This window comes from Rhyacophila brunnea, unplaced genomic scaffold, assembly GCF_057557595.1.
Source record: "Rhyacophila brunnea isolate RB1 unplaced genomic scaffold, BYU_Rbru_1.0 scaffold_17, whole genome shotgun sequence".
NCBI classification, from domain to species: domain Eukaryota; kingdom Metazoa; phylum Arthropoda; class Insecta; order Trichoptera; family Rhyacophilidae; genus Rhyacophila; species Rhyacophila brunnea.
Window position 1 is genome coordinate 36,758,330 of NW_028232827.1, and position 20,498 is coordinate 36,778,827.

Genomic DNA, 20,498 nt, shown 5'->3' on the forward strand with positions numbered 1-20,498 from the left:
ATACGCGGAATGCTCATTGAGCTTATGATAAATGTCATTTAAATCATTATTTCTGATGGAATTCTCTAATTTATAGTGTATTGCATCCATACATGATTAAATATTTAATTGGATACTTAATTATAATACTTTTAAAGTTTACAGAAATAAATCGCTTACCTGCTCTACACTCTATCACGGAGAATGTCAATCTAGTTCTTTAACTATATATTAAATTAAATCCATTACATATTACTATACGTAACGTGTAAAAAATTTAAGGGATTTCATAAAGTATCCTGCCCATACAAGTCTGCTCATACATATTTCATTCTTAAACAGATAAATATGGTTGAATAATTAACTATTCATGAGGGCGATTGCTGTAAATTTGCGTTCAAGTATTTACATTATTGTTGATCTATTCTTCTAACGCGTATATAGTTGTCCACCAAAAAAAAAATATCAGTGGCGTGCGGTAACTTTTTCTTGTTTCAGTTACAGCTAGACCGTTACAAGTAATTCAAAACGCATACAGACTGATTCAAAAGTTATTCGTAGACCACGGCCGGCTCAACTTAATAATATAGTGTGACCGTCGTCAAAGCGATAATTTTGAACACCTGGCAAGCCGTGATACCGGCTCTTGTCATTCATCAACCACTTCTGATCGTAAAGTGCCGCTCACTGGGTGACCGAATAAACAATACCGCGCGAGTGATAGTGAAACCAGACCACGGACCACAGTGCCTCGCATCCTAACATAATCATCCCCATCATCCAAATCTATTATTCCATCAAAATCAATTACAGTCCACTAGAAAAAGCGCAACCATATTATATTATTCTAATGTGTCCATTTAAATATCCAGAAAGTGCGCCGAGTCGAACATTTCTCAGAAATGCAAGAGAAAAGTGTGCTCAGATAATTATCGTGACAGGCTGCAAATCGCAGCTGGAGCTTTGATTGCGATAAATCAATGGGAGCAATTAAACTAACTCAGTTACCTGCGATTTGAGTTTACAGTAACTGGCGATAATTACAGGTGAATGGCAATGTATGTGTTTTATTGCGATAAAGAATTTATCGTACTGAATAGATAGGAATTGGAACAACAAACGCGCATAGCATGTGGCTCTTTTAAAAGATGATTCTTTTATACGCGTGTTCATTATTAATTACTAAAAACTTTTGTTTATTTAAGATAATGTGGAAAGTATCAATTAATTCTTTAAAAAAATAATTTATTACAGTTATTAACCTGCATAATATTATATTAACTGAAGGTAGAAAAGCCGCCTTTGCCATTAGACTAAAGGAGCTGTATCCTAGACCCCTCAAATTAGTAGAGTGACCAGAATACTAAAACTAATTTTTCATAATTCTTCTTCAGTGCAATATGTCAATGTGTAAACTTTTAGATTCTAAAAGATGTCCAATTCTAAGTACTTATGTATATTAATTATAAACGTTCAAATTGCTTTATGAAATTTTCTAAGTAAGTAGATATACCTCAAAATAAATTGACAAGGCTAAAGATCATTGTCTAAATTGTCACGAATATGAAAAATTAATTGCTTAACACTATTTACCAAATTAGATCAAAATCGAAATAAACACTCGGATAACGTGACAACAGCAATGACATTTGAAGATTTTATTCCTTGATTCTAATAAGAATACGAAATAAACTATCAAAATGCGTAAGATCTTCTCTGTCAAAACAAAACTTAATATGTATGATCGTTTCTAAATAACCTTTTTTCTTAGATAATGTGGGCTACTTTGCAAACTAAAAAAAAACCTAAATTTAATTAAGTTTAAGCAAAAACTGATTTTATGAAGGACGTCAAACTTTAAAATAGCCATAACTCCCATACATAACATGTTCAAAACGAGCCGTAATTGCGAATGAGAAAGCATTCGACACGCTTATATCTTCATAAGATGCGTTAGAGTAAGATAGAATTTCTACGGCTGACTTAAATAATTTTTAGAAAAGACGCCGGTAAATATTGATTTGAATGATTACATCCATTTAAAAACTGCGAGCACGTGTTGTTGAAATGTATTATCTTTGTGTTAAATATAAAGTCAGTGGTAATTATTTTTAGTTAATTTAGTATAAAATATGTTTAACTATTTGTGTTTAAATTTGATAGCCGTGCTTAGAAGCAAAATAATGATATAACGTTTCATAGTTAAATTGAGATTTTAGACGGGACACCGGTGTCACGCTCGTATATAATATAGGAGGCATTTGTATTAGAATAAAGAGGCCTTTGTATTATGTATGAGTCAACGCATAATTTCGCGTTATAAATTAGAAGATAAAACTGGCTGCGGTAATAAAAACAAGTATATCGGCGGCTTGAGAATGTAGCGGCCGACGGAAAAGTGTACCAGACACGCGATGACTCATTAGCTCTGGGCGTTCATAAACATAATACAAAGTCCCCTTTATTCGAATACAAAGGTCTCCTTATTATATATGAGCGCGACACCGGTGTCCCGTCTGAAACGGGCTTTATACGCGAGAAACACGACTTCATTTCGTCGAACAGTAGCCACTCTTTTTATTTTATCACTCTGAGATTGGCAGTAACCTTACGATATTCATGTAATAAATAAATTACTTCTGTTTATCTATTTAGCTAGACCCAATTCCCTGTGTTTTATCAATAGGTACATAATTAGTGTTTAGTGATTACTGATTACCATAATGCTTCATAATTACGATTAATAAGCACACGCCAACATCTTTAGCAATAAACGGTAATAATCCACGTATTAATGCTGATAATAATTGTATTATTACAGTACTGTTCATAGTTCGTTACCAATACTAAAGCCTACTGACCGTTCACCGGCTTTTAATTGGATATGCTCTGCTCACCATCAGGGGGGTTCGCGCCGGCTAATAAACAAAACGTATTCCGGCTTATGAATATGTAACAAGAAGATTGCCAGTGATTTACCATACTAATTGAATCGTTCTTGCGGAAAGGGTGAACGGAAAAAAAACATTTTTTTAAACAGAGTTAATACTGCAATATTTTTCCAATTCTTCCTATAGCATTAAAACTATATTAATAAAACTCTACATCTAAGAAAATAACGTAAAGTCATAATTTGAAAAAAAAATTACAAAAAGTAAAAATGACTGAAATTTCAAAAAAAAATCTTGTTTCGGCAGAAAGATTTTGTTATAAATAGTTCTTTCTTAAAAATTTATGAAGTGTGTATCAAATACTGGTAATTCCAAACATTTATATTATGGTTGGTAGAAAAATAATATTATAAACACGTTCATTCAGTAAGTATTGAAGGATAGACTGGTAAATAAAGAATGTTACATTCTTTAATCTTGTGAATTCTTCGTTGAGCCAAAAAATACTTTAATATATTCTAATTGATTTAAATTGAATACTTTTTCATTTGAATCATTTTTCGCGACCGGGGTTTCTCCTTTCGGTATCTTCTATCAATGTGTGCCCTCATAAATGGCAAATGGAAAACCAAAAAATAATACAGTTAATGACTACTAACATACTAAACGGATACGTTAAAAGACCGTGAAAACCATATTAGTAAATAAATAACTACCCAGGCATAGGAAAATTTGAAAAGTTCAAGTTTTTCAGTGTTATGGAAACATCGTACATTATTAAACAAAAAATGACGAAAATGGAAAAGGTACCTTTATTCGATAGTATCAATTTTCTATGGAAATATATATAAAATTTCAAACGAAAAAAAGGAATTTCATGTTTTTTTTTCATAATACAGTATTGTACTACATAACTAAAAATAATTGTAACTTTTGGGACACCTTATATAATATTCATTACAATTTAGCCACACATAGAATAGAAATAGACATACATAGAATTAAAAATTATGTTTATAATGTTTATATTAACAGGTACTGAAAAACGAAATTCGTGTTGTATTGATAAATCTCATAGAAAGACACTTTTTAACCAAAGAAGTTTAGGTAGTTTTCTGTCAGAACGTCCAACTAGAAAAAGAGTATTGGGACACTAGAGCAACCAAGTGAAAGAGTTTACTGGATACATCCTCCAATCCGCCCAGTAAAGTATTGATCCCTCAAAATATTGGTATATCTTAAAGTAGGTACTACGATCTTAAGGGCCCACATGCTCAACGTAGGTCAAAATGGAGATTTTATGGTATTTTCAGAGCATAACCCTGGACATTCCTTAAACGGAGTAGATAATCTATTTATATAATTTTGAAGCCTTATTATCCTTTATATTTATTTTAAACATTTGATGACTGCATAAAAAAATTTTATTATCTACATAAAATAGTATTCTTTTAAACCTCTCGATCTAATGTTTTAGAATATAGTCATATTTCAGTACATCCATGTGCAGTGTGTTAAGATTTTTTACATTTATTAATTTTTAAACGCATTTATAAAACCATTAGTAAAATTTATGTTGACATTATTATAGTGAAATATTTACGATAAAAAATTATATTGATAATCTCTGTGATCCCAAATTTGACAAGAATTAGGCATTTTATTATTCAAAAAATGGGCAAGATTAACACATTTGAAGATAATTCTAAAGATAGTGAATATAAAATATGTCTTTGACCATTCAAGTGTGATAAACATCCTACGAATAATGTTTGCTTTATAATAATTATTGACCTAAGAATAAGGTAGTATTTTTTTTAAATACGCCATTTCTATTGGCATTTCTCAGTGGCTAAGCTACAACATATGGCCGTAGCCATAAATTGACAGACGATAAATGAATTAGGAAGTAAGATAATGTTAACGCGCGTGTTTGAACATGTACCTTGTATAACAAAAATATAATTTATTTAATATTAAACCCTTTCATTGCCCACCGATCCAATCGTCTTAAACACGCGCCTGGCGATTTACGTAAATGCCTGAATCATTAATTTAATGGAAAACAATACACTGCGCAGGTTACCTTTTTTACTATTTCTGCATATTAATTTATCTTCGTGCAGGTAAGTCATAATTTATTCGGGCGCTGATTTTTAAAGTTTAAGAGCGAATCAATCAGATGTGTTCGGCTCGGAGTGGTAAACGCATTTTATTACAATTTAAAAGGTTATGGAAGGTCGTAAATTTTCACGCTTGGCGGTTTGTATTCTAGAATAAGTATTATTGGGCATTTTAAAGCATTTAAACATTGTTTATTTACTTGTTCTGATTGTTATTTACTTAATAATTTACGGGAGGACTTTACATATATTTAGCACGTTTAAGACTGAATTAAAAAACAATTATATCAGCTCTGATAGGCGTGAACTTAGTATTGTCAACTAAACGTTTTCCTTGGGAAATCTCTCGTAAATACATATTACTTACTTCCAGACCATCCAGGTACATGGCTGACTACACAATCATCATCCAGGTATATCTATCCTGTAATGTTTTATTTTCAAAATAACGGTTTTGTAAAAAAAAAAACTATATATATACCTAATAAGCAGTTGATGATTTCACTTAAAAATTTTAAAATTTTAAAATAATAAATATTAATAAATATTTCGTTTATAAACTTAAGTTTTATAAGTATTAATAAATAGATTCCACAAAAATGAATGTTTTATTTTTCCCATAGCTGTTCTGTTTTGTCCGGTTACCGTCGCTATTTTATATAAAATAATCAGACAAATATATTATAAGTATGTGTGTATCTTTAGCACTTTTGAAAACATTAAACAATATTTTTTTGCATCATATTTTACCTGTGGAGTCAAAAAAACTGGAAGTTAAAGTTACTATTCATTAGACTTTGGATTCTTTAGAGGGTTGGAGGCTTTTGAACTATTGTAATATGTGGATGTATTGGTTGGTCAATGAGTACATACTATAGGTTGATTGCAATACGAATGAAAAGGTTTAACAATGACTCAATAATCAAGATAGCTTACCGAATAAAGAAACGATACCTCGATAGTATTATCGAGATTATAAGGGCAACATAGACGTTGGCTGTAGAGTGTAGGATATTATCTTAACTACGCAACCTCCGTAAGTGGTTCAATGTTCAAAGCGTTGTTGGTCTGATACGACTACCCCAGAATTAATAAATATATGTTTGTAAGTAGAAGACGGTAGCAAGAGAAGAGTTAAATAATAAGAAAAGATTAGCTATGGATAAGCTAGCTGAAATCAGCTCAAATCTCTTTCCGGTATAGCTCCAAAAGGCGTGGCGTGCGGCGTTATTATTTAAGCGTAGTTCATAATAATTAACTGCTCGCTAATTGGAGTAAGGTTTGACTTCGTTCGCGATCGCGGTCAGTTCATCCGCTGGCTTAGGTCTGGCCTGGTACAGTGACGTCCGTCATAGATACTACTTATATATTATTATAATATGTAATATATCTAACAATCTTTGTATCAATAAAATTTCATATATTATCGGGAAATTAAAATGATTCTTATGTATGTATAGCTAAAGTCCTCCTTTTTTTAAATAATCGTTTATTATTTATTAAATACATCGATTGTATTATTTTTGCTTAGTAATCTTGTTTGCGTTTTATGTATATGTTAATTGATATACATAATTTAATTCAAAACATAACAATATATTAGAAAATGTGATTTAAAAAATATGACACCAGCTGACAGGACTCTAACTTCTATTTGCAGCATTCGGGCTAATAAACTTTAGATAATTACGACGAAATTAACTAGTAGTCATGCAACTGAAGCGCTTCACAATGTTAACCAACAATGGCGACTGGCTTTTGTGGTTTGAATCAATGTACGTATGTTGTTTATCCTGACTAGCCAGCGTCAAAAATCTCTGCAAATTTAATTCTTATCGGACATGCACTTGCAAATATTTCGTTGAATAAAATAAATAGTTTCGAAAATACATCATTTTAAAATATCTTAAAAACATACATACATTTTATATATATGCAAAAACCAAAATTAGGTATACAGAAGAGAGGAAATAAAGTCAAATAAAATAATTACAAGATAAAAAGAACTTTTTATTTACAACGTTTTTAAATTTTCTGTTGAATCCAATGACATTGGTTGAATCATATAAACTTGGCTTGACTAGCTTAAACGATCAAAAAAAATTGTACTGATAGAAATAATACTGAAATGTTATTTTGACATTTCATATTGATTTCCGTAGTAACGCCATCCCAGATCCCAGACCCCTTGCAACCAATAATAGTGGATTGGATTACGTATTTCTTCCAAAATAACTTTTCATACAAAACAGAATTAACCGGAAATGAATTCAATTCTACTTAAATATGGCTAAAAGTATTCAAAAAATGCATTGGCATCGTGTTCTGATATATTCTACAAGTTTAAAATGTCTAGCTAGTCGGGAAGTTAGTTAAAAATTGATTGCAAGATTTGTAATGGATAAACAACCACCGGACAAATAAGAATACGACCTAATAAAAACGTTGTAAAATAACATAAATTTCAGTGATGTATAATAGAATAACTATATTTTTAATCATTGACATTTATTTTACCTAAAAAATTTGATTATTGCATATAGACCTCTTTTGGAGGGGCGCTTTCATTTAAAAAAAAAACTAGGAAAAGGTTAGACCAATCGTTTCTCAAATCATACATCTTTTCACGTTTCGCGTTACTGCTCCATCCTTTGAGGTATTAAAACTTCGCCAAGGTGAAGCAACGGGGTTAAAAATTAAATAAAAAAAAAAATTATAATACTATCATGGCGTATGCTGTCAATAACTTAACCGACAATAATATTGCTTTAATCATATTTTCTCCCCCTCTGTCAAAAGTATAAAACGCCACAATGAGCGCAGAGCATCCGCTACCGTGTCCGCTCACTTCTGATTTATACGTTTCTCTCCTTCCGTTGATAATAATCTCGGGTCAAGGGTGTTCCTGCCACGCTGATTACTTGAACAGTTAAAGAAATCCCAGATAACCATTAAAATTGTGTTGTTTTATTTTATAATTTACCCTCGCTAATTTCCTGCTTTGTTTTAGCATATTATTTACAGCTGTTGATTACCAGCTGATTCTAATGATTAGTAGTAACATCATTATTAAAACTAACATATTGTTTTAAACAATTTTCAAGGCAGCATTATATTATTTTATTTTAGAAAAAAATACTATAAAAAGTCTGGTACGTACCTACAATGACCAAATTACACGACTGACAGACCGACATAAAATTTATAGAATAACAAATATGTCAATCAAAACGATTTTTTAAACATTAGATGTAACCAATGTCAAGTTTTCTAATTAAAATAAACCACAGTAGTTTCATATGAATTTAACGTAAACATCAAACTACATCTTAATCGACACATTTCGATAATTCTATATAACTACTTTCGGTTAAATTTTCAATTCCCTACAAAAAAAATCACGTTGTTTTTAAACACTTATTTAATCCAGTGCAACTAGTGCAAGGATGCAATAAGTTAATGTTAGGTTAATATCTAACCACAATCGTCATAAATTTTAGACTGTAAAGCTTTTTTCTTTTCACATAGGAGTGAAAATTTTAGTTTAGGTACCTTTTTTTACAAATACAAATTATTTTGCATATTATCTAAATTAATATAATTATAGTATTCTTATTTTAAACAATACCATTTTCCCCATCAGTTATAAATAGTTCCAGGACTTTAATGGTCTATCATTAGCAATCGTTGAATTAAAATATAAAATATTGATTTAATATTGTGTCTAATTAACAAACAAATGACTGACAAGCTAACATACAAACCAACCAATCGGCATAATAACAAACAATTGGTCAGTTTCAAAATTTACTGTGTAATTCAGACATAATGATACATATAAGATATTATTAAAATTATGACCAGCAAACCATACAAAAATTACATTTGAATAAAACAGTACAATGACATACCTTAGTAGAACTCATATCCAGCATGGGTGGAAAGGCAGCTAAGGTTCTAGGGCCTCCCTGTGCCAGTGAATAACCAGCAAAGAGTCCTCCAACCTGTCTTATAGGTGGAGGAGATATGGCTGAAGATGGAATCTGTTGCGGCACTGACGATGAGGTCAACTGTTGTTGTGACGTCACGGCAGGAGGAGGAGGAGCCAGAAGACCGGCAAAGGGGGCTACTTTTAACGATAGCCCCCGGGGGTCTACTGACAGGCCATTCGCATGAGGTCTGGAGGCGTTGAAAAAACTAAAGAGAAAAAATGAAAAAAACATTATTTTTTAAGTTATACTTCTTTTGAGGCATTTTGTAGAGAGAGAGATTGAGACGTTACGAAAGTGCGCGACATACAAACGTATACAAACGCAAGTTTGATAGTAGTATTGTTCCGTTGCTTAGGCAACGAATTTATGATTGTCGGCCATTTGTAATTCCTTACGTAAACAAACGATTAAACGTCAGAGTGACAGTTGTTACTTTAAAAATAAAAACAACGAGAAATAATTATATAATTTAAAGTGTATGGTAAATGAACCAACGGCGCTCCAACAAGCGGCTCTTTTTCTTGAGTGTGTAATTTAACAAGATAATTAAGAGATAGTCGAAGAATCTAGGTTATCACAAGTTTTGTTTCTGTTTTGTTACGCCAAAGAAGTATAACTTCTAACGCGCGTATGTAAGTACACGCACCGACTTTTTTAATACTACAATAGGTCATGAAGCCTAATGATAGTAGTGTAATAGTAGTGAAGTAGTAATTTGTAGTAGTGAAATAATCAGAAACATATAGAGAAAATCACACATTTATGTATTGTGACCTCACCGAGAATCTAATCCGAGTGAGAAGCTACGAGGATTTTTCAAACAAATACCTATCGTATCGCAAATAAATATTACTCATTTATAAAACTCATAAAATTCGTACAAACTACCACTTTGGAAAAGTAAAAACTCCATTCGAATTGGATGCTTTCTACCATATGTGAATATGTATATTGGTTTACAACTTATTTAAGTAAATTAGAAAGTAATTTTAACTTACTCATTAGGATTGGAGTTGTTATATTTGGCAGCTAAATTTCTCATGAACTCAGAGTAGTTCCTCGCCAAGGCGTGCGGAGGCTGCGCATGAGCATGCGCTGGGTGGGCAGGGTGCGCAGGATGAGAAGGATGCGCTGGGTGCGCAGGGTGCGCGGGATGCGCCGGACTGGGACCCCGTTCTGCTCCCCCTTGCGGAGGCGTACCAGGGAATGAGCAGGTTGACGGGGTGACACTGCGAGATCTGTAAAAGGATTTGATGTGTTCTTTACGTATATCGATGTGTATTTGATGCAATGCAAATACCTAATGAGTGGCCGATTGGTTAACAACTGTTACTTTGTAAAAACAAGTATGTTGATTTAAAGTATATTCTGCAGAGTGTTATCCATTGCATTTTTTGTGCTCTGTGTAATCTACAGGTCAGCGCGATCACTTTGAATCAAAAGCGACTCGCGCGCTATGAATAGTATGAATTCTGTGTGTGGTGGTGGCGACTTTTTAAACTAAATTTTAGTGACATACTTGCTAACCAAACAGCTGTTTTTCAACGCCTGCAGTCGGGCCTCCTGTCCGACAAGAAGATCTAGGCAAACCGGAAGTCGCTGGAGTCGAAGTGCGGTTAAAAGTAGGAGGGGCTTGTTATTTCACAGTTTTAACACGTGGACAACTCGTCGATAACCGGAAGTCGTTGCAGTCGAAGTGCGGTTCAAAGTAGGAGGAGTTTATTAGTTCACAGTTATAACACGTTGACTAGAAGATCTTGTTGGGCAGTATGCAGTCTACGTAATATACAGTGACGTCCCTAGGCAAACTGAACAGACTTGAATGCCGTCCTTTTTCATGTTTAGTTTTAAACTGTAAATATGCAAATTATTTAGATACCTACTTATCTTTTTTATTATTTATTTAATTATTTATGTTAAGCAGACAAATAAAACAAACAATTTTAAAATAAAATTGACATACACACCATCTGCTGAGAATTTCGATGAAACTTACTCTCAAACAGTGGTAGTTTTATGTATGTAGAGGTGTGTGGCGCTCACAAACATTACAAGGTCAGGTTTTTATATGAATCGATTTTTCTTTAAACTTGATGTCGATTCTCTTTAATCTATGCAACGCATAACCTGCCCATCCCTACAGGACGTCAATGTATCTAAAGTATTTGCGATCCAAAATTCTACTTTGCCATTTATAACGACATTGAATTTATTCGGTTAGATCTGGAGTGATGTTGATATATTGAGTATAATATGATATATTTGATAAATAACAAGTGATATTATTGATAAACATTTAAATTTACCTGCTTGAAGATCTATCAGGTGTATTATGTTGCGGACTCAGTCTTTCGCTCTTGATTCCAGAAGGTAAAATAGGATTACTACCCACACTACTAATTATGTTATTGTTATTGTGATTCAGTTCGTGGGAGCTAGTGTTCAAGTGTGCAGGGGACTCGCGGGGGCCTCCGTTGTGAGCCGCGGGGGCTCTCCGGCGCGCAGGGGCCCGCACCCGCACCCCCAGACTGCCCCCACCCGCAATGCTGCCCGGTTGTTCTGCGCCACCTTAGGACAAAAGAAAAACATAACATTAAACTCGGCAATTGAATATTTTAACAGAGGACAAATAAAAAAACGAACAAGGAATTTGATAAATAAATAATATCATTCTTGAAACAACAATTCACGAAAACGTCAATTTTTAAAAATACAAGTTTTCATTAATTATGATAATCAATACCTACTACTTGGGAACCATGCATAGTATTTGATAATAATCATCATATATGATACTACAAGCCTTGACGGGTCTTGGCCTCTTTCAAAAACTTCCTCCATTCTAGAGGATCCAGCACCGATACTCTTCCGACCATTTTTAAATCCCCTGTGGCGCAGTCCAGCCATTTCAATTTTGGCCGTATAGGTATTTTCATGACTTTGGGGGTTGCATACGTAGCCCGCCTTACCGGTATATCTTCCAGCATACTATGCATGTGGCTGATCCAGCGTAGTCTCTGTATTTTCATAACCATTATACCTTGATTTCCAAATGTCTCTATCTTAAACTCCTCACAAAAACTCCCCACTCAAATGTATTCATATTTTTCTAATCCTGTTTGCTGAGTTTCCAGCATTTTGATCCATGCGTTAATACTTGGCGCAGGATAGTTTTGATTTTCCCTGAGAGTGCCTCGTTCTTCAGAAGCATTTGGAGACCAAAATAGCACCCGTTAGCGAGAGTGATCCGAAAAGTGATATAGAATCAATTTGCTACTAATATCACGCATAAACAATACCGCGAATAAACCGTAATAAATTATAATGATACAAAAAAACTACGAGGGATTACTCTCATATTATTATAAATAAAGATAAAATTTAATGGTACAATTTTTTTGAGACGCTGAATAGCAGCAACGCGTTTTGGTTAATTCTCCACGCCCATATTTTGACCTTTATCTTTCCCTTTGGTAAAATTAAATTTGTCATTTTACATGATATTTTAAATAAAATCGTGCTTGGTTCATCACATTAAATAAGATTTTTGATTCACATTCTTTTAAATAACTACTATATTTACTACCCATTACTTGCGTGAGAGTTTATATCACATGCAGAAGAATATACACGATGAATTATTATTTCGAAAGAAATATAAGTACCTGAGTGTTGATTAAATGAAGGCTGTAAAGAACTTTGTTCCATCTTAATACATAACACATTTATTACCTGTTGAATTCATAATCTTAAATTTTTAGTTTTTAGTTTTTTATACCTATAAATTTATATTTTTATAGATAATATCTCAACAATTTAATTGCCTACGTACTTTCTTAATAGCGTTTTCCAAATGTTGTCTTTTGACCTTTGCTCGTTCGATTATTTATAATTTAATTGAATGACCTTAAATCAGTCCTGATATCAATCGCTCCAGTTCTGGGTCGAGTTTTGTCTAAAGCAAATAATCGTACAGCTTATCAATGTTATCAGTAGGTATTATCTATTTATAAGTATTGAAGACGGACGTACCTGTCTTGTGATAAAATATTGACACACGAAAATATAATATACACTTTAGCACAAATTGATTCACAAGCTAATTGGAGTGGCATTTACATAATATATGTGGCGAAAGAGGTAGGCTATAGAGATCAGCGAAAAGGAGCACACTTGACAAATAATACGATATTACTACTGATGAATAAGTACACACTAATGACAACGATACACCAAATCGCTACCTGGCTATATAAAAATGAGCGATGAATTTTAATTATGTATTTTGCTAAACATTTAAATACACCAAAAATCATTAGTAAAAATTTATTTTAATTTAAAAAAAAATCTGTATTTGTATGTGATTGAATACCATCGAAATTATTTTTTTAAATTATTTTATATTAGCAGAAGTAATTATCGTCTCTGTTCTGGCAGAACACACTAACTGGAGAATACTAGTTTTGAGTAATTTGACTTTGAAGTTGTTAAAAAGTTTGAAATAATGGTCTATCATGTGAGTTTATTAAGTAATCGGAAGGTTTCCAGACGGTAAAGTTTGAACATTTTGGTACTAACTCAATATGTCATTTTTTCGAATTAGTGTCTTCTCCCAGAACAATGACGTTATTATAGTCTAGATTTAATGTCATCCATCTTAAATATTAGACTCTAGTAGATATCGTCTGATACTCTCATAACTGATTATCGCGACCACATTCACTCTTTATCACCATTCTCCAATTTTCCTTATCATGTTCTAGTCTTGCAGTATAGGCTTTCCAGTGAATTCCTTCACTTCTTCTGCCGCTTTTACTAAGCACATCCTTCTCCGTTTCTGGGAGTTAGCGAACGGTATGTCTAAGGCCTTCCGCTCACGAGAATACTCAAAAAAGACGAGACTGATACTAAAATTCCAGCCAGTATCTAAAATCTATGAAATGTATTTCAATGGCGGCTTACTCACGGCAAGACTAGAATCTCCCAGTTTCAAAACGTTCGCTAATAAACTGAAGAGACGCGACATGATTGTCTCCCAGTCTCTCAGTTTCCAGTCTCCCATAAAACAGTGGTTCCAATATCAGTAGATTCGATGAAAAATCATATGAACTTTCCAAAATTGATAGCACTACTATCACCAAACTGAACTGAACAAACAATAACAAGTCTAGACGTCAAAATTTAAAGATGGGCGAACCGATTTCTAATTTAAAATTTGTGGCAGAAGTTGAGAAATACTCTTGTCTGTATAATTACAGGCTGCCAGAATATTTCCGAACAGATATTACAAAAAATCTTAGAATTAAATAGGAAAGACAATCGGTTTGATAGTTTGAGGTTATGAGATTATTAATGCAAATTGATTACAGTAGCGCCATGTACAAAGCATCAGTCATTTATCAGTTTATGGGTTCCATCAGCAACCAGTTCGTCGGATTTTAGTTTCTCTATGAGCGAAAGGCCTAAAAATATTAAAACAACCCAGTAATCACACTGATGACAATCTCTCGCAGGTGTGGAGTATCAAGCAGAGAATACTAGACGCCGATTTACTATAGCAATAATTAAGTTTCGCGGAAATTCATAGCAACGCAAGAAAGAGCATGGCCTGATTCGTTTGTAGAAATCTTTTATTCAGCACTGGATCAACAAAATATATTGCTAATGATGGTGATGATTACATTAATAAATCATTGAGTTTATGTTGTCAATTTAAGTAGGTAAGGCTAATATTGATAAGATAATTTTATGATAAATTCATTAACCGTCTGATCGAAATATGACGTATTATTTAAAAATGAGATAACCTACATATTTTTTAGTATTATTTGATCGTAATTAATTATCATACAACATGCATATTTAAGACTTACTGCGTTATAACTGCCAATCGACATGTACACGTAAATACGGACCCAAATACCATAATTCTCTAGTTACACTCGAAGATTGTATGACTCGAGCCGATCGTAACCAGCAACCGTTAACATTACATAGAAATGACAAAGCAACTGTTCGGATACCAATTCGATCGTCTCGACGCTTGTTTTGTTTAGTTTATAATGTATTTAAAATGATGTGTGGTAATTAATTGAAAGCATATCTATTGGTCAACTCTTCAGTTTACATTTGGATGAGTAACAAGTTGTTGACTATACCAGCACATTGTCAATATTTGTTAATAATAATATGATCTATTGAGGCAGGTCACTACCATTATAAAATCAAATATCAAACTGACAGCATTGACAAGGTACCGTGAGGTGAACAGTTGATTGCGGCGGATACCGTGTACCTGTAACGATGACGCAATCGATCGTCAGGATATTAAAAATGTTGAAGTTAAGCGCCCTCCACCGAAACCCGTCCTACACCACACTCGGTCTTAATCGTGCGTCTCGCGAGACCCTACTTTGTGATGTGAAGCATCTGAAACAATTGAACTGGGAGTGTCCTGGGAGAAAATGCCCAAGAATTAGGTTGCTACGCTCAAAGTGAGCTCTGACTGAGCTTACTTTAATGCAAAGTGCCAGGGAGAGAAAAGTACATGGATATTACGAAAAGAAAATGAAGTTACATTGTGTATATAGCAAAGAAAACGAATTAATTATTATTAAATTAAACCAAAAACGATACGTATTTCTCGTGAGTCATCACTGTCATCTTCGGCTCTCATAGTACAGCGCGTTAGTCGCTGGCTTTTCACCCGGGGGCTACGGTTCGACCCAGTGAGATCACAATAAATATATTTATGTTACCTATGTGATTTTCTCAAACCTGCGTGTTTGTGATAGTAATACTTATATTACTACACTGCTGTCATTATACCTCATGGCCTTATATAGTGCTAAATATATACCTATTCAATTAATAATTATTATTTTCAATATATAACTTGAAAACATCTCAGATATATACCCACTAGAAAAAATCATATTTGAAAAAAATACGAATCTCGACGGGATTTGAACCCGTATAACCACTGGAATTGCGCCAACTGTTGCATTAACCAATTATGGTACGAGCGTCTTGTCTAATTGCGACAATTTAAACTAGTAGGTCATACATAAAATGATTATCAAATTGCGTTATTATTTTCAAGTTATGTATGTTCAATATAATATGGAATGTTAAATTTTCAAAATCTTGTGAATTATTCATTGAATAAAAGAAAAAGTTTATCAGTGCCTCTGACAGACATATCCCTAAACCCGCCACTGCCAAGAAGTTAGAAAATAAACAAGTCAGTACACAGCAACATGTTTGTATAAAAAGAATGATGCTCGAACACTCTTTTATACAGAATATTAATAATGCTTTATCAATAAATATACACACATATTGTGAAAAGGTAGATAATATGCTATTTGTGAAATTATTTGTATGACAATAATTATATTTGTTTGTATTGTAACCGTCGTTAACCTTATTGACAACTAAGTAAGTGTTGGAGAAAAAGAGAGGCCATCATAGTGAAATTGTTAAATTCAAAGGCGACGCGTGGTTCACCTGCTATTAAATTAAATAGTCAGTAGTCGTGTGAAATGAGCCATTTAAATATTATAAATATAAGCCAGCTCGCATATCAAAGCTCGTCTTGTCTGCAACGTGTCGAATACGTCGATGTTACGTCATCGTTTTTCACAAAACACATGTTGCCAAATGGAGACCCGCAGATTGGTCGAATGCGACTGTTGAGTTTGAAAAAAACATCTAGTCCTGCTATCAACAAATCGCAGGCATCTCGGGCTGCGAGTCAAAGATGCCAGAACGCATACACACACATACGAATTGGTCATTCCTATACTGGCTCACCGGTCGGCGCATCCAAATATCTATATTCTATACGTTTCGAGAGGTTACGTGCGACTGTCGCTAGGTATAGATATGTGCGGTCTTCAAATGCAACATCGGATCGACGTTCCTAGAAGGTTTGATTTATGGCTGTGCGACAGACCAGGCTAGTTTAAATGTGAGAACCGGCTAAGTCTTTGCGTCAATCACATTTCATGACTCGATCGATTTGGTCATTTAGTATCCAGAAATTTTATGTACCTAGTTGGAAGTATCACAGCTCATCCTTAGATGTTGTATCGGAAATATATGACCAAATAGTATTGAGATCAAACGCATATCTAAATAAATCGCTTTAAAATTACGTACTTAAAACCACCGTAAACCTTCTAGGAAAGATAGAAGAAAATATATAGGCGCTTGTAAATATTAAGTTGTACCAGGTTGTACCTGTCAAATACCGGATAAGTCATAATGACAGCGTTGTTATCAGACATTTGATACCAATCAATATCAAATTGATCTAGTAAAATTGGAACAATAGATACTGTCTGCAATGGTTCACATACAGTAAGATAGCTCACGGTGAACCATAATACGACGAAATGTCGAGAAGTACAAAATTTCTCTGCCTCCTTTACCTTACACTTCGTTTTCCTATCTCATGGTCTACGATAATGGATTTAGACTTGCATCTATCTTTAGATCGTTCATAAAGAACGCTGGCTGAATGTATGTCGTAGCTCTACAGGCAAACAAAACGACACATATTATTCACCAGGACTATCATTATCTGCTTCGTTGGGATATTGTGTACTAATACTCACATCACACACGGCCTTGTGGATTCCAGGTTCGAATCCTAAGTCTGGCAAGTACACATATTGTTTTGCAATTTGTGTATGAGTCAGAATATGGACATAATAATAGGTTGAGAAGAGTAAGTGGCTGACATCAATTTCTGGTAAAAACAAAATTCTGTTAAAATAAACCTCTACTCCGTGGAGGCCCATGTGATCTTATTAGGATAGATAGATCGACGATAGAAAAAATACAAAATATACAATATAACAGCTATTAAAATATTTATTATAGATCAGTTGAGAATTTCCCATTGAATAGAATAAAATCGCTTATGATTATTCCAATATGTGGAATAAATGTCCAGGGAACTCAGAAATAATGGGAACTGAAATACCTAATGGGTAAAAAGTAGCAGGTAGCCGAGTAAGGAATAAACCGGGATAAACTTAAACACGTGTCAAGAATACGCCATGCGTTGAATACTGATAACTGCTCTTGGTTTATGCATTGACACTCATGTAATATTGTCGTGTTTCATTTTCGTAGGACACTCACACATTCAAAACCTTGAATATTACTTATCGGAATTCTATTTATTATCCGTTATGTGACAATGTCTTTGAAATTATGGAATTAACAGTTATTAGTTATTACGATTAAAATGTATTTTTTTATACATAATTATTTCCATGATGTTTCTATGACTGTAGAATCACGAGCCACCTTTGGCAATGCCGTGTCATTCATTACAGAAGCAAACAGTGTCATGTCACGTTTTCCATCTAAAGAGTCCAAAAAATTCGAGTCTTCACCTGGGCCAAAGCAAACAGACAGCGAGTCCGGCGGCCGGTGAGGATGGAAGGTATTTACTGTTTAGAAGTGCTTTTTCCTCCGTTGAATGCACTTGCATGAGACCGATTAACAATGACATATTTTGTCGGGAGACACGTAAAGAATTTTTGTAGGGCAAAGCCTCTTCATAACAAAAAATAAAAGATAACATTTAATTATCATTGTGAGACCAAATGAAACAATTATTAGTATTATTAACTTCAATACTACGACGGTATTTTCTTCAGTGTCTAGACTCTAGATAATAGCTTTGCAATAGGGGTTGAGGTCTATATATTCTTCGTTTATAAAAAGTAAACGGTAAATAAGTTTTTGTTGAAGTATTTTTTTAAATATTAGAGAATAAGCTATTAGAAAAAAGAATAGCATAAAACTAAATAATAACATATTACATGTACCAAAAATTTAATTTAACATGCCATGTTTACTATTAAATAGTTAGTTATATATAATATGTATATTATATAGTTATATTAATACTATCGACCGAAGGTACTTGGTGGAATTAGAATTTAAGTTCTAATTAATTTAAGTTTTGTACTATTCCATTTGAGTCGTTTTTTGCGTTAATCCATTAATCCTTAAATCCAGAATTGAACAAGTTGGTTATCTGATTTCATTAATAAGTCTCATTTATTAAATAAACAAATGACATACTTACTAAAAGTTAGCTATTTTTTAATCGATTTATGTTTTGAACTTGATCATTATTCTTGATTAATCCACTGATGGCCATTTATAATTATTCTTAGGATTCGTTATGTGCAATATGTTAATATGTTAAACGGAGTTACACATGCAAAACTATAGAAGCAAATACTTATTGTTTGTAGGATAGTTCGTAATCAAGAATAATTTCTACCTTCATAACATCAGAAGGGTAACCAACGGATCTTATATGTTAAAAATATTGATTACAACTGCTTAACATAAAATCAAATGATAACTAAACAATACTAATTTAAATAATTAGGTTCTTGTCTGTTTAAAGCCGCGTTAACACGATCCAAGTTAACTTGGACCGAGTGCACTCGTATGAGACATCTTCATACTAATTATTCCTATCCAAGCTAACTTGGATGAGTAGGACGCGGTCCAAGTAACTTGGATAGGATTAATTTCTATGAAGATGTCCCGTACGAGTGCGCTTGGATGGCACTAGGTCCAAGTGTACTTGGATCGTACTTGGACTGTGTCAACGCGACTTTAAGGGAAGCGGCAAACAAACTTTTAAAATAGCTGATATACTGGATTATTTGTTAGGGTAGGTTTTCATTCTTGAATTCATGAATTTTGCCAAACCAGCTGTAAAAATTACCGCCTGGGTTCCCGTAAGCCGACTTGTACAAATAATTATTATCAATAAAACTGTAAAGCTGAAAACTTTTCTAGTAATTAGGCTGTACTCTCAAAATGATCCACCGGTGTGTGTCGATTTATTGAATCGTCTAATAGCGCGACCCAGTACGCACACTTGTAGAGATGACCTTATACACTTATCCAGTCAACGTCGGAACAAATTGTACGTTATGATCAAGATAAATAAGTACACAATACCGGAGACATTTTATGAACGCCTGATACTAAATTACTTAACTGAATAGTTTGCGGCTCACTAGTTAAAGTGATGGCATTCGAAGAATAGGGATTTTTGTAACTAACTACTAATTAAAACTGTCATAATTTATTACTGATCATTGATTGAATTTTATCGACTGTATAAATAGAAATTCCTGTCCGTTTTCTATGGGCATCCATGGTGACCACATCACAATAATAGTTTAATTATTTAAAAAACCGGTTAACAATTTAATTTTAAATAAATTTTAATTTTAATAAGACAGCCTTATTTACTTACATAATGTTTATATAAAAATCTTTCAATCAGATAGTAGGTAAATAAAACAAGAATCAATGTTCCTGTAAATAGTGTTGTTAACTGTCATGGATAGAAAAATATTGGGTACTGTTCGGTTATCAGGAATACAGCGGAAAACACATTTTGAAAATAGCCGATAAACTGGATTATTTGTTAGTTTAACCTAACCAAACCTAACCTAACC

At 33.3% G+C, this 20,498-nt stretch overlaps 1 protein-coding gene across 2 annotated transcripts in view; it reads right to left on the reverse strand.

Moving 5' to 3' along the window:
- The window catches only part of Samuel (SAM-motif ubiquitously expressed punctatedly localized protein), a 277,721-nt gene that overhangs the window by 141,538 nt on the left and 115,685 nt on the right, over positions 1–20,498 (reverse strand). For both annotated transcript variants that reach the window (XM_085944320.1, XM_085944321.1), the window contains exons 3-5: positions 11,292–11,553; positions 9,984–10,223; positions 8,905–9,190 (exon numbers count right to left, since the gene is read on the reverse strand). In XM_085944320.1, coding sequence (XP_085800446.1) covers positions 8,905–9,190; positions 9,984–10,223; positions 11,292–11,553 — 788 coding nt within the window. The remainder of the gene's footprint in view (positions 1–8,904; positions 9,191–9,983; positions 10,224–11,291; positions 11,554–20,498) is intronic.